The sequence below is a fragment of the Hydra vulgaris genome, chromosome 03 (genome assembly GCF_038396675.1).
Source record: "Hydra vulgaris chromosome 03, alternate assembly HydraT2T_AEP".
In the NCBI taxonomy this organism is placed as follows: domain Eukaryota; kingdom Metazoa; phylum Cnidaria; class Hydrozoa; order Anthoathecata; family Hydridae; genus Hydra; species Hydra vulgaris.
Genome location: NC_088922.1, coordinates 39,590,963 through 39,606,260, shown reverse-complemented (window position 1 = coordinate 39,606,260; position 15,298 = coordinate 39,590,963). Strand labels below are relative to the sequence as shown.

General features: G+C 27.0%; 1 protein-coding gene across 5 annotated transcripts in view; it reads right to left on the bottom strand.

The window, feature by feature from the left end:
• Nucleotides 1–15,298, bottom strand: part of LOC101236772 (transient receptor potential cation channel subfamily A member 1) — a 101,480-nt gene that overhangs the window by 44,668 nt on the left and 41,514 nt on the right. For all 5 annotated transcript variants that reach the window (XR_010637563.1, XR_010637564.1, XM_065793174.1 and 2 more), the window contains exon 10: nt 14,604–14,712. Coding sequence is in view for 3 of the 5 variants with exons in the window: in XM_065793174.1 (XP_065649246.1) it covers nt 14,604–14,712 (109 nt within the window). In the remaining 2 variants the exon portion in view is untranslated. The remainder of the gene's footprint in view (nt 1–14,603; nt 14,713–15,298) is intronic.

Sequence of the window (15,298 nt, the reverse complement as noted above, 5' to 3'; positions counted from 1 at the left end):
ATTTGATTTTTGAAAATATGCAATGTTCACAATGTAAACAAAAAAAATCATTTTACATAAAACATTGATATCTGGCCAATATCGCCAATATTTTGTTAGAAATTTTGTCAAATATTATTTTTGTTCTTTTTAGAATGACTAAACCTAAAAAAAATAACTATAAGGGCAAAATTTAAAACAGAGGATTTAAAAAAGACACTATATTCTGTTAGAACTTAGAAGTTAGAAATTAGAAATTAGAAGTTCAAAAGCAGCAGCATCGCGAGATTATAATATTCCTCAAAGAACTCTCAGAGACTGGTTAATGAGAAAGGGTAGATCACCAAAATGTAAACTAGGTCGAGAGTTCATTATTCCCGAAACAGTAGAATCTGAGTTGAAGCAAAAAGTATTTTGTCTTCATGATATAGGATTTGGTATAACAAGAATACAGCTTAGAAAATATGCATATGAAATATGTACTTAAAAAAATCTGTCACATCGTTTTAAGAATGCTGGTACTTTTTTTGATAGTTTTTAATTTTTATTTTATATTCGAATTTAAAAAAACTAATCAAAATCAGTTTTGTCCATATACTTAAATGAAATATTAAAATTAAATTAACTAAACTAATGAAATAAATATTTTCAGGCAAAGATTGGCTTGCAGGATTTCTCAGGTGCCATTCTGATGTTGCTCCTAGGAAATGTGAAAGTTTGAGTTATGGTAGGCCAATGTGATTCAATGCTGAAACTGTTCAAAACTTTTACAATCTTGTTAATAAAGTTTACCAAAAACTAAATTTAGCACTGGATTGTAATTAACAATAACTGGCACTCATGTAGTAATGGCAAAAAAAGGACAAAAGCGTATACACACAGCTACTCATGCAGATAGAGGAGAAACTGTTACTGTAGTTGCATGTACAAATGCTACTCGAACCAATTGGATTCCACCTATAAATTTGTATAAAGGAAAAAATTCGAAACATGAGTACGGAGATAATTTGCCACCTGGAAGTATTTTTTGCATGACTCCAAAAGGATATATTACTAAGGAAGAATTTTGTACTTTTTTGCGTCATTTTAACCAGCACCGATTACCAGGAAAAGCTTTGTTGATTTCCAACGGATATCGTAATCATTTGAATATTACTGTAATAGAGGAAGCCGAAAAGTTAAACATCCATATGCTTTGTCTTCCAGCACATGTATGTATATCTATATAAAAACTGTGCAAAATTAACCTTGGCACTCTGCATATGCCAAGATTTATAAGGAGGGCTTTGTAGTATTTGGATAAATTGCCTTGGCAAAAAAGTGCTGAGATAAAAATTATTACCACATTTAATCAAAAAATATTTTTTGTCAATAATTTTACTACAGTATATAGTAATTTTATAATTTAGCAGCCATGATGCATTGGTCACGCTTGGCTTTAGTCAAAAAAGATCTTGAGTTCCATTTCGAGCTTATTTATATATCTTAGAATAATTCAAAATTTCATAAACTATTTAACATAATTAACTTTTACATTTTTATCTTTCATTTTTACAACATTTGTACAAAACGATGTCTTACTAAACACGTGAACTTTAATAACCATTACCATTTGATAAATGCTAATGGTTATTTTTAATTAATACTTTACTTTTCTTAATTTGTTTAACCTAATTACGACAAAGGTTTTTCAAATAAATTTATCTTTGTTATTATGTTTCATTAGAAGGAACAAAACTATTTCAAAGTAAATGTATTTGAAACAAATTTTAATCACTGTTTGTAATCAATGTTTGCAAAGCAAACGAAAACTTTTTACAAAAAACTCATGTAAAACTTTAAAACTGTTTTTTTATGTCAATTTATCTATTCTTCAAAAAAAGATAAATTACAAATAAAAAAATAAAAAACAATTTTGAAAGTTTTAACAAGTAGTATGTTTTTTTTTTCCTTTTAAAAATCGAGTACAGATTTTCTTTTTTTAAATAAAAAACCAAAAAGTTATTAAAGATTTTCTTAAAAGTTCAAATTGAATTCCATTCAATTGCAAGTGCAAATAAAAAATCCATTTTAAAATGTTTGACTGCATTTTAGTTAAAATAGATATCGCATTGTTTTAACTTCATGTTATGTATTTAGTTAAAAACCTAGGAGATATTCCACAAACTCTTAATAAAAAAACTTTCTGATAGGAAAAAAACAAACTTAGTACTAATAGTTTGTAAAATTTTTTAGCTTTAAGCATATTAAAGTTTCTTATAAATAAGTTTCTTATAAAAAAGGACACATGAACTTTATTAGGATCATTAAAATGGAAAAAAGTTTTATTTACACCTATTTGCACATTTTATATTATGCATATTTAAAAAAAAACAGATTTTGATATATAAATATAGAAATAATTAAAATTGATGTTGTGGAAAAGTGGAACTTCATGGAAATCAGAGTTAAGATAGATTAAAAATGTTTTGAAATATTTTGCAAAACATGCAAGGAGTATTACTTTGATTACTATAGCGGAAAAGCAACACTATTAATATTTAATCAATCCATTAAATAACTTAAATCATACATACTTCATTATTTTATGCAACGGATCTTCTTTTTCCAAGACAAGTGATGAAAAAGAGCTATACCTTATAAAAACTTGTCAAAATAGCATACTAAATTTTGATGTACTTTCTTTGCAAGAGCCAGTTGACACAGATGCTAAGGGCCTTCACAATGCAATGAAAAAAGAATTTCACAGTGCTCAGTTTTTTTTAAAAAGAAATCAAGGTTTATTAGGCATTTGTGCAGATGGGGTCCCTGTCAATAAGAGCATTGTAAAACTGGGGACGCAAGCAGTGTCAACATTTATTATTTACTTTGTGTTTGTTGCACAAATTAGAAATTGCTTTGAAAGAAGCATTTAGTGGCGTGAAACGATGCACACAATCAGTTAGTGTCAGAATATATGCTATTTAAAAAAGCCACTTTGAAGAAGAGACTAGTAAAACATTATGCAGATTTTACTGGACGCAAATCATTTAGATATAAACATCCAGATTGAACTAGGTGGATTAGTCATCAGGTAATTGCAATTGACACTTGTTTCTGGAACCTTCTGGTTCTAATAATGTTTGCTAGCAAACAGGTACAAAATCCATACAATGCTACTATAAAGAAAGGTTAATCAAGAATTGAAGGCATTCTATAGGGTGCATCAGATATAAATTTATTAGTACGTCGGGCCATAAGATACAATATATTGAATTATACTAGTCCATTATCTCTTATATTTGAGAAAAGGCCTTTGCTAGTACCAGAAGCAGTTACAGCTATTGAGAGATGCTTAAGATGTGTTCAAAAAATTTATGATTTTGTTGAAGAAAATGGTGTTTTAGCATTCAAACGAGGAGATCTTTTTTCTACACTAAATAACAAAATACTTCCATATCTTAAATCTTGTTACATTAAAATTACACAAATATATTTTAAAAATAGATAGCAATATATTTTTTGCTTTCCTCTTTTAAATAAAAATAAATAAAATATAAGAAAATCATTCGATTTATTGCTCACTAAAAACTTTTTTTTTTATTTTTGCTTATTTAATTTTGCTGCTGAAAATAAAAAAACCACTCTAAAGAAACAAAAATAAAAAAAATTATTTAAATTATTAATTTTTTTTTCTAACTTCCTATTTTGTTAGTTTTGCTTTCTTTGTTTTTGAAACTTAGTTTTTTCCACAACACCTAATATAAAAAAAGTTGCAAATGGCCATGACCAAGTTGTCTAAAATAAAATACTCATGCATGGACATACAAGACAATAAACCATATTATTTCCTGGGAAGGCTTGAATATGCAATGCTTGAAGGTAGTTTAGAATTGTGTTTAAATGGAGTCCTGACCACTTTTTATCAAACATGAATAAATATAAATTTATGCTTGACGCAGCATTTAGCATAAATTTATATTTTTCATAGTTTAGTGTATTCAGCAAGTGCCATACTTCTTGATCTTATAAATGTAGAACTTGTGCAGATTTAATATCTGCCCCTTTGATATTAGTAGAATGATTCAAGTTGCTGTAAGATGAAAACTTTTGAGAGGATCGATTAGGTATACAAATTTTGTTTCAGATTCTGATCTTTTTTATTTATTGCTTTTTATTTTAATGGCACAATAACTAAGTATTTTTACAATTTCTAGATTTTAGGCTTGGAAATCAAAACTGCCTATTTGCATATCTGTCGTTTTCTACACTCATGCACAGTAGTGCATGAGTGTAGAAAACGTTATTTTAGTCTAATATATGCAATTTTATAGGTAATTTTAGTCTAATATATGCAAAAAAATACATTATAACCTATTTTTATAGGCTAAGCATATTTTTACCTCATTCACTAGAATTTTAAGTAAATACTGAAAAAAAAAATGCAATGAAGGCTCCAATTAAGAAATACCAATAAGTTGCTCTCAAATGAAGAATACAAACGCTTAGAGTCATTTTTGCAGTGTTAGCGGATATGCTTCTAACAACAATTCTACGAAAGGGAAAAATGAAATTAAAGGGTTTCCCTTAAACTCAAAGCCTTTTTTATCCAAAACAAATGATAACAGTTTGATTATATCTCCTGGAGAAAATTTAGAATTAGATGATTCAACTTTGTCAAGTGAAGAAGAACCTGATTATAAATCAAACAAAGTTTAAAATCAAGCATACCCAGGAGACACGTGCAGTTTTTTGTCTTGTATGCCCACGCATGAGTATTTCATTTTAGACAACTTGGTCATGGCCATTTGCAAGTTTTATTATATTAAGTGTTGCGGAAAAAAGTTTTAAAAACAAAGAAAGCAAAACTAACAAAATAGCAAATTAAAATAAATTTAAATAGAAAAGGAAAAGAAAAAAAAATTTAATTTGTGTATTATTTTTATTTTAGAGTTGTTGTTAATTTTAGCAATAAAATTGGATAATTCAAAGCAAAAAAAAAACAAAACAGTTTTAGGTCAACATTAAAAAGAATGAGTTTCCAATGTTATTTGTTTTTTTGAGAGGAAAGCGAAAATATAAATTGCTACCTGTTTTTAAAATATATATATTGTATAATTTTAATGTAACAAGTATATATTGTCCCTATACGTATAAAATACGTTTAGGGACATACGTATTTTATACATATAAAATTTGAAACAAAAAGTGCAAAAAAGCAAAATAGAAATAAAATTCAATATGGAGGTAGAGCAAAAATATTTCAACAAATATTGGAAAAACATTTTTGAAATTAATAGACAAACATTTCCCTCCCTCTAATAAGTTGCACAAAATTTTTAACAGAAACACTATTAAAGTAAGCTATAGCTGTACAAAAAATATTGAAAGAATCAAAAAAATTGTTAATTTAAATTTTATGTTTCAAAAAATTAAAGTTTTTTTTAAATGTCCGTAATTAGATATTTTTATGCTAAAAAAAGAAGATAAAACAAGAAATAAGTTGTGGCAAACAGTCAAAAGATTATGTTGAGTATAAAATTGTTTTAAAGAAATAAAATATAAGGAAATGCAATCTTTTTCGAATACTAAATTTAGATTTCATCAGTAATTTTTGTTCTATTAGTTTAAAAGATTTTTAATGTGGTTTAAAGTTAAACTTAATTACAACACAGTACTTTGTGTTATGGCAGAATTTAACTTTTATTGTTGTAAATATCAAAGCTGCGTTAAAGTTAAATTAATTAGCGTTCATATATATATACATTCCTGTTTTATCTGGAAAAAGAGTACTCTGAATCTTATTCCAGATTGTTAAATTAATTAACGAAACTGTTATAAATATTTTAATTATATGGAGTTGTTTTACTCTGAATCTTATTCCAGATTGTTAAATTAATTAACGAAACTGTTATAAATATTTTAATTATATGGAGTTGTTTTAAATTATGTTATGCAAAAAATATTCTATTGGCTTTCCATGCATATAAATTCCATAGTAGGATGATGATCAATCACACAAGCAATGCAAGACCAACTAGCACACTATTCGCATGTAAGCCACTGAGCATCCGTGCTACTAACCAGGGGCATGGTGGCTTTAAAAGGCCCATGCAGGATTTTATTTAAAAAGCCTATATATGCGGGATTTTACCCTATATGATGGATGTTAAGGCCCATACATATATATATATATATATATATATATATATATATATATATATATATATATATATATATATATTACTTATAAAATCACCAAAAAACTGACCTTATTCAAATAAATCTTCAATACACACCAATAAGTTAAAGTATTTAATCCAAACCAACAAGTTGAGGTTTGTAATACTTTAATATTGAAAGTACTGAAATACAAAAGCAAATTATCAGCTTAATAAATAAAAATGGTGTTTTTTTAAACACAGGTTACAACTTTGTAAACACAGGTTACAAGAGATGCACAGTATTTGTGCAAGGAAGATGCAAGGCTATAACTAGTTTGATAGGTAGATTTAATAGTGAAGATGCAGAGAAGCAAGTTAACAATGGACTAATTGTTCAATTAATTGCTGACTTTAGACTTAACCTCGCGAAACAGAAACTTCAGATAGCGAAGAGCATGTAATGACAGAAAATGACTATAAAACAAGAGCTCATAGAGAAAAGAATCATCTTGTGCACCGATGCCTTATATGCACGTACAAGTATGTTTTTTATACTTTATTATGTGCTTAGCTATTTGATCAATTTTAAAATTGATGATTGTTATTTTTACATACTTTAGGTATATTCTGAAACGTAGAGCATTAGGCGAATTGTTTATAGTATATATGTATATTTATATAGTTCATAACAGAAAGTTTGCAAAAAAACATATTTTCTTAAATGTACTTTTTGTGCAGCCTTTATCCTTTTTCAACCTGACAGAGGACCGGTTGTTGCGGAGTGATTGCTTTATTAACGCTGCTTTGTGTTAAGACTGTCCAAAATAAATAAATGAATGTGGAACACTTTCAAATAGAAATAAATGCGCCGTTAAATTATATATAATTATACTTTTAAATAGATGTCATTTCAAAATTTGCCATTTAGTTATTTGTATATGTACAAAAACTGATTAAGTACATTTAAAACAGCAATGCTACATACACTTTAAATCAAGTGTTTAATTAAATTGAATTTGTGCAAACGTAAATATAGTAAATATAAAAATATTTATGGATTTTTTTCAGAATGTCAAAAAAAGTAAAACTTGCCAAAAGGCCTATATTTAGATTAAAAGGTGCCAAAAGGGCAATATTTAAATAAAAAAGTGAAAATCGCATGTGGGATTCTTGCATGACCTCTGGGGCCGTCATGCCCCTGCTACTAACCCAATCAACACCACAAGAATAACATGAACGAACAAGCTTCTCAATTGGAATAATTTTTCTGAATTTTGAGTTTTTTTAATTCTTGTTCGGTTTTTCCAAAAGCTGAAGTCATAATATAATTGGCTGGCCATTTAATTCATTCACCTTTCTCTTTTCTATTATCTAAAGGTGTAAGTTGATTTTTGAACAACATTAAAACTGATAGGTTGATATCTTTTCCTGCCCTTTTAATTGTACATAAAGTTCTTCTTGGTTTGACATTCTACTAATGGTGTATTAGTGATTTTAGGTGGATTGGTTACAGACTGAAATTAACTATTAATATTCTATTCTTCAACAGCTTCAAATATTTGTCAACTGCAGTTTTTTAAGAAGAAATCTTTATTCGATCAAGTGGAAATAAACCACTACTGCTAAAACCATGAGTGTTTTTAGGTTTAAATTTTTTTCGATAAGTTCCTTAAACATGGTAGGAAATTATTTACTTGTTAAGGTTTGAAATTTATATCTAGTTTAAAAATTGTCTACTGTTTGCTTCCAATCGTCTTTAATTGTTTTAAAGACACCTATACCTAAAGGCTGTATAAAATGGCTTGTATAACCAGGCAAGCACCAAAGTATAATATTATTTTCAAAGGCACTTTTTTCAATTTGAAACTAATATGCGAGGCATGATCATTAAGAAAGAGCAGTTTAAACCATTCAAGTTTATTTGTATGAGGCTAAAAAACTAATTTCTATAACTTTGCCTCGGTCAAATTGTAACTATCACAATTATTATTGAGATCAAGATAGATGGAGCCTACTTATTATCATTGAGATTGCGCTACAAGATAGATGGTTGAACCAGTCATCAATTATTTTCAGCTGTGTAGCCACTGCTTTGATAGCTTGCATGTCACTAGCTTTGCTTGCTCTAATTTCATTTTCATATTTTTGTTCTCTTCAAACCAAAACCAATATCGCTCATAAACTTTCAACAATAATTACCTCAATAGTTTAACTCATTTTTCTTGGCGCATTGACTCCAACAGAATCGTATTTCCCAAAAAGGACTCCGGATTTTAAAGTCACAAAAAGATTACTTCATCCTAGTTTTTGGTATCCAGGAGCTCTAAAAGTATAAAAAAGTTTATGAACTACTAATAGGAAATGACTATTTTTTTAATAGGAAAGGACTATTTTTTTAATCCAGAGTCCTAAGGTATAATTGCGGCAAGTTCTCCAGGACTCTGGGCTTAAAAACAATAAGTTCCAAGTCATTAAATCTCATCAATTTTTTGTTATAGCAGATCATAAGTCAACAAACATGTTTAGAGCTTCTAGACACTACAGACCTGAAAAAAATGGAGATATAAAACGGAGTCCTTTTGGGACTCCACATCCCTACTCAACTGTGAATAGTTGATTTCAGCACATTGAAACATTTAGAAGCTTTTTCATATGACATTGTTTTGTAATAATTGGCTTGAATAGCTAAATGTATTTGAGCTTCTTTCTCAATTTTTTGTTTTGATTTAGCTACAATTATTACAATAAATAATACTTAATACAATAAATAAACTCATTTATATACACAAGCTTATGGGTAAATAAATAACAATTACATGTATCTGGAATTAAATTAATTAACATGTTTACATACACAAGCTTATGTGTGAATAAATGCTAATTACTTGTATCTGGAATTTTTTTTGTGTGTGTGCTTGTTTGTCTTATTTTGAATTAATTAAATAAGTCTTATTAAGAAATAATTGCAATTTTTTTGTATAATATTAATCAGCATCAAGTTTAGCACAAAATAGTGCTTATACAATTTTCTTTTTATATGAAAAACTAAGTTCATTTTTTCTTTTTTTTTCTCTTAACTTAATTTTGTTAGATTTCCAGTTGAAAGCTAACACATTGTAAATAGATTTTCAAACTATTTTTTTATCTTTTGATTTGTCTTATGTTAAAGTTTATACATTGAAAAAAAAAATTATAAATTCGATATAATATAAAAAATATGAAGCTTTTTATAAAACTGTTCGTAATTAGGTTTCATCCATAATTAGGTGTTTTTACAGTATTTAATGAAACATTAACTTGTATAACTGTACATGTTCTTAATTTTAAGAAAAGTGTGCTTGTAGGGTTAATGGTTACAGTCGTCATAAAAGCACTTTTTTTTCAAGAAAAATTACTGATAATCTTTTTTCTAAAAAATTTTGTATTACAATAGATTTAAAAATTGTTTTGCCAAAATACTATTTTTAAACCACCTTCCGAATGTCTAGCGCCAGGCCTGTATATAAATATATATATATAAGTATATATATATAAATATATATATATATATAAATACATATATATATATATAAATATATATATATATATATATAAATATATATATATATATAATTATATATATATATATATATATATATATATATATATATATATATATATATATATATATATATATATATATATAAATATATATATATATATATAAATATATATATATACATATAAACATATATATAAATATATATATATATAAATATATATATATAAATTTATATATATACATATATTTATTTAATTATATATAGAGGCGTACACTCAGACTTTTGGTCGGTTGCCAGAAGGACGACTAAAAGTAATCAGTTTGTTAATTTTGGTTTAGCCACGCATAACTCTTTGAGTTGCCCGTGGCTATTTCTTATAAAAACTCATTCGCATTCAGCGGATTTCTTGCATTATTTAGTCATTTTTCATTATATGGCTAAGCGTAAACTAGAAATAAATTTCATAAATAAAAGTAATATTGTAAACTATTGACAACATTCACTTTTCTACTTTCAGATAAATCACATACCGATATATATGCCATTAGGTTTTTCACTTCAATTAAGCTCTTAATCAAAAAAATATGTACTATTTTTTACAGCAATAAAGTATTGACAAATATAAAAAAACAATTTACAAATACTTTAAAACCATTTGCTTTTAATGTGCTGTATTTTTTAAGATCTTATTTGTTACAGGAGCTTAAAAACTATTGATATTATGAAAGTATTTTAAAGTATCACATTGTAATTGAATTGAATTTTAAACCGTGCTAAAAATTTTTCAACTAATTTAACAAAAATTATTAATAGAATCTAAATTCAGTATTTGAAAAAGACTACAACTCCTTTCTTTATTTCTTGAAACAATCTTATACCTAACATAATCTCTTGTTTGTCTATCACAATTTATTTATTTTAATTTTTACGTATTTATTGTAGTATTTTTAACAAAAATTATAAACAATATATAATTAGTTTCTATCAATTACCAATAAGATATTTGTAAACATAATTTATATTCATAGGTATTACGTCAAAAGAACTTTACACGAAGTAGAATTATTAAGAAACAAAAAAAACATTAGTGAAAATAATTCTCTTAAACAAAAGCACTTCACCCTTTTTATAAGAAAAAAAAAGCTTTTAATTTCATTTTGCTTATAATAATTTATTATAATCTATGATGGAGATTTATATTTTATGTCACAAATTAGTTAGCAGACAATTAGAAAATAATTTCTTTAATAAAAATTACAAAACTATTTTTCATTTGAAACTAAATTAAAATTTTTAAAATCATATTTAATTTAAAGTCTTTTAAAATTAAAATTTATATTTTATAAAACAATTCTTTTCTTTAAAAAATTCTCAGTTGCGTTTATATGCTTTTAAATTATCTTTTAACATTGTTTATGTGACGTTTATTCAGAAAAGTTTAGTATGTCATAAATAGAACATAATAAACTTTTCTGAACAAACATCACATAAATGATGAACATAAACATCATTTATGTGACATTCAGGTTGAGTCAGATTATCCTGCTACTGGTAAAATATAACCCAGTACAACCTGCTTCATGTCCTGCTTCCTTGTAGGATATACTTTTTTAGGCAAAGACTAGAAGAAGCTAACTCTGACTTAAAATACCTCCTGCCTTGGGGCTCTTAGTTGAGTAAAGGCTAGAGGTGGTGTCTCAATAAAAATACTCATCTTGGACAGACGTTAAATGCATTTAGCTACTGTCTTGTAGAAAGCCTCATAAGCAAAGACTTAAGGGGTAAACAGATTCTATAGGTTGACCAGCCTCACACCCCTTCTTCATCTATTAGGCTGGCGCAAATGTATTTATAATACATTGTTTCCAGTTTAGCATGTTGAATGCTGGATCTTCTTGACTCAATGCATGGGTTTTGCTTATGTCTCTATTTTTATGACTAGGCAACTCATTCAATTATCTCCTAATGAGGGTAGAGCTTTAAAACTCACCTTTGTGTTTCTGAGGCTGGCTGGTTGTCAGGTTTCCCGAACTCCCGAGCTCTGAGAGAGACTGATTTCATCAACAGCTGTAAAATATCAGAGTACTAACAGTGCCATATTGTGCATGGATGGTGTCCCTGTTTGTATTTTTGGTGTGCATTGTCAAGGCCATATTTTGAGCCCTTTGTTATGGCTTAGGGTTAATTAATAGCATTGAAACAATTGCTTGGATAATTAAATAGTGTACTGAGTACTACCTATGCTTTCAGTCAAGTTCTTTAACAAATTTAAAAATGACTAAAGTGCAACTGTAACACAAAAAACCAGTCATCACCTAGTTCTCTAAATCTTTCATTCACTAATATTTGTCTTCAAAGTAACTTTTATTCTATTGAGTCTTATCTCTTGCAAAGTTCACCAGACTACTTGCTCTTTGTGAGACTAATTTGAGTTCGGTTGTCAAACTCAAATTAGTCTCACAAAGACTTTTTTTTTTTTTTTCAACAACCGTCCCTTTTAAAAAACATTGCAGCTTATTATGCAACTAATTTTTTTTTCTTTATAAAAATGATGTTTTATTTTTTTTTTTTAGTTACAATGATAATCATACTTTTGAGAGATAAAGTTATACTTTTGCGAGAGCCATAAATCAGGGTTGCCAGGCAATTTTTGATTTCATTTTCCGAAACTTCAATGAAATTTCCCTGACTCATTGATATAAGTTTAACAAATTTAGCAATAAAAAGGCAACAAATAAAATCACACAACTTTACACAAGTAATAGAAGTTTACTTAAAAACTGTTACTGTAAATAAATAAACACTTCACAAAAAAAAAAAGAAAAAAGGATGAAGTAAAAAAATAAAGCTGAAAAACCAAGTCTACGCAAATGTTACTATGTTGTAATCAAGAATCAGCAAGACTAATTATCATACATGGAGGATGAAAACAGCTTATTTCAGCATTAATAGCAACTGATTCCCTTTCAACATCCTTTTCTAATCTAAAGAATCAAAATGCACCTTCGCTTTGTCAGATGATAATCTTTGGCAAAAACGATGATAAATGCCTAGTAGTCTTGTATTAAAGTATAGAACACTCTTTTAATTTAGTGACTGCGGCAATTAAAAAGCTAATGCATTCTTCTCGAAATTTAATTTTTTGACTACTAACAATTTTACAAATCCAACACTAATTATCAACAGATGAAAAAAACTGATTTTAGCTTTGATTAGAGGATTTGTTATTTCAATAACATTCTGTGCAGTAATAGTCATCGGAAGTTTTGAACTTTCTACATAAGTTTTTACATTATTAAAAATTTCACCTTTTTCTGCAACTGCAGCATTCTCCACTCACCGCATGGTACAAAATTGTAAAGAATACTTCGCTTTACCACCGTTTATTGCTTAAATTTGAAAAGTCTATATAAGGAACTTAATGTTGAATTAACTTTCCTACAAGCTTCTTTGTGCCCCTTCTGAAATGTCCCATGAACTACATGGAGGCCACACAATCCGATATAAATTAACTAAATATCAAATTTAGCTAAATGACTTTCTTCTAGAGCATTAAAAAATTCATCTGTAGAAACTTGAATTAATTTTGGCAATCTCATTTCGTATAGCATAACTATCAACTGTTTTCTGAATGCTTGCAGAACTTAAATCACTCAATGCACATGAACTGTTTTAGAATAATACTGTTCTTAATTGATTTGTATCTTTTACAATGCTGTTTGAAGTTAATTCTTGGGTTTAATGTTTACTAAATAAAAAATAGATTGTAACTGGTTCTTATACAAACAAACATTATTGACATGCTTTTTACTTCTTTCATGACTTTTTACTGCCTGAATGTCCTTGTTATGTGTAAATGTAAAGTGTTTTATTTACTATCAAAATTAAACTTCTTTTAGCCAAAACCAATCAGCGTAAAGTGTTTTATTTAATTAATTAACATTGTTTTGACATTGTGTTTATATATTCATTTTTTAAGCAAATGAATATGCACATTTATATAAGTGCAACACAAACTTGTAACTTTTTCTAATATTTAGGAATTAAAACTATGAATATAAACTCAAAACAAAAACACTATGTATATTTATAGAATTTGACTAATTGCTATAACAAAAAATATTACAGTGATAGATTTAAAATAATTTTCTTACTAATAAAATAGTATGACAAAATGAAAATTTTGTTCACTTTCACACATTTAGTCATTTAGCCTTTTTAAAATAGTACTGCAACAAATTATTTTACTGTTTGATCTTGACATAATATTGAAAAAATAATTTTGAAAAGTAAGAACTTAAAAAAAGAATAATAAACTTATACAAAAAGTTCATTTTGTATAAGTTATTATTTTTAATAATTATAGTTATTATTTTTATTTTAGTTTAAAACACTTTCATCATAAAATTATGAAGATTATTTATCAAAAAACTAAAAGTGTATTCAATGATTTGTATTACATCAGAAGAAACTATGCTTTTCAGTGTAGCTGCTATTATAAAATAACAAATTTTTTTGTTATGTATTAAAATTAACAATAAGAATAATCAAAAGAAAATAAAAACTCTCTAAAATATTAACAGCAGTTGCAACCAACAAATAACTATATAGCATATAAAATATAAGATTTTTAGTTTCTAATACACAAAATATATATATATATATATATATATTTTGTTACTAAATTCATCAAAAATCCCTGACTTTTCCATGACTTTTGGAAAGTTTAATATATTCCCTGACTTTTCACTGACTTTTTAGCATAGTTTAGAATTTCCCTGACTTTTTCAGGTTTTCCAGATTGCTGGCCATCCTGATAAATTGCTCCCGTAAACCGTTTTAGGGCAATGTAGGCGAGAGTGAGAGCAAAAGCTCTCCCTTCCCACCAGGGCCTGTGTATATATATATATATATAATAAATAACTATCAATGATTATACTTTAACATCAGTAGGATTCACAACAGAGTCAGCATCTAATAAACATTGTGCACATTGGTTCCACCCACGATAGGCAGCACAATCTAATGGAGTCATTTGGTTTGCGTTTCTAAACAAAACAAAAAAAATTTTATTAAAAAGATGGCTGACAGCTCAATTTTAATATGCTTGACCTAAGTAATTGATCATAAATTTGGAAAATAAAACTGTATCTAGTGGCTGCCTTGTTTGACTCTACCACTAATCTTTATCAGCAATTACTGTTTTAACTTTATAGAGAACATTTTTTTTTAATATTTTGTAAAAAAAATGTAACTTTTATATAAAGTCCAAGGCCAAGTAAAGACATTTTCTTGAAATTTTGAGCTTTATATTTATAAAAATAGTATTTATATTTTGGCTCTCCATTTGGGGGTAATTTGGTGACTAAATCTAAAATCTTAAATATAAAATCTTACACACAACCAACATATATGAGCAATATTAATACACCAAAATTTTTCTACTTTCTGTTTCTATTTCTTTTAGTAAATGAATAAAAAGTAAAAAAAAAATTCAAAAGTGTAATCAATGTGATGCTATTTTTTTTCCACAGACACAAGGTATTTATAATAAATATTAAATTTTAAACTAATAATAAATCTGCAAAGTAATAATAACTATTAATTTGCAGTAAAATTTATATGTAGTTATTG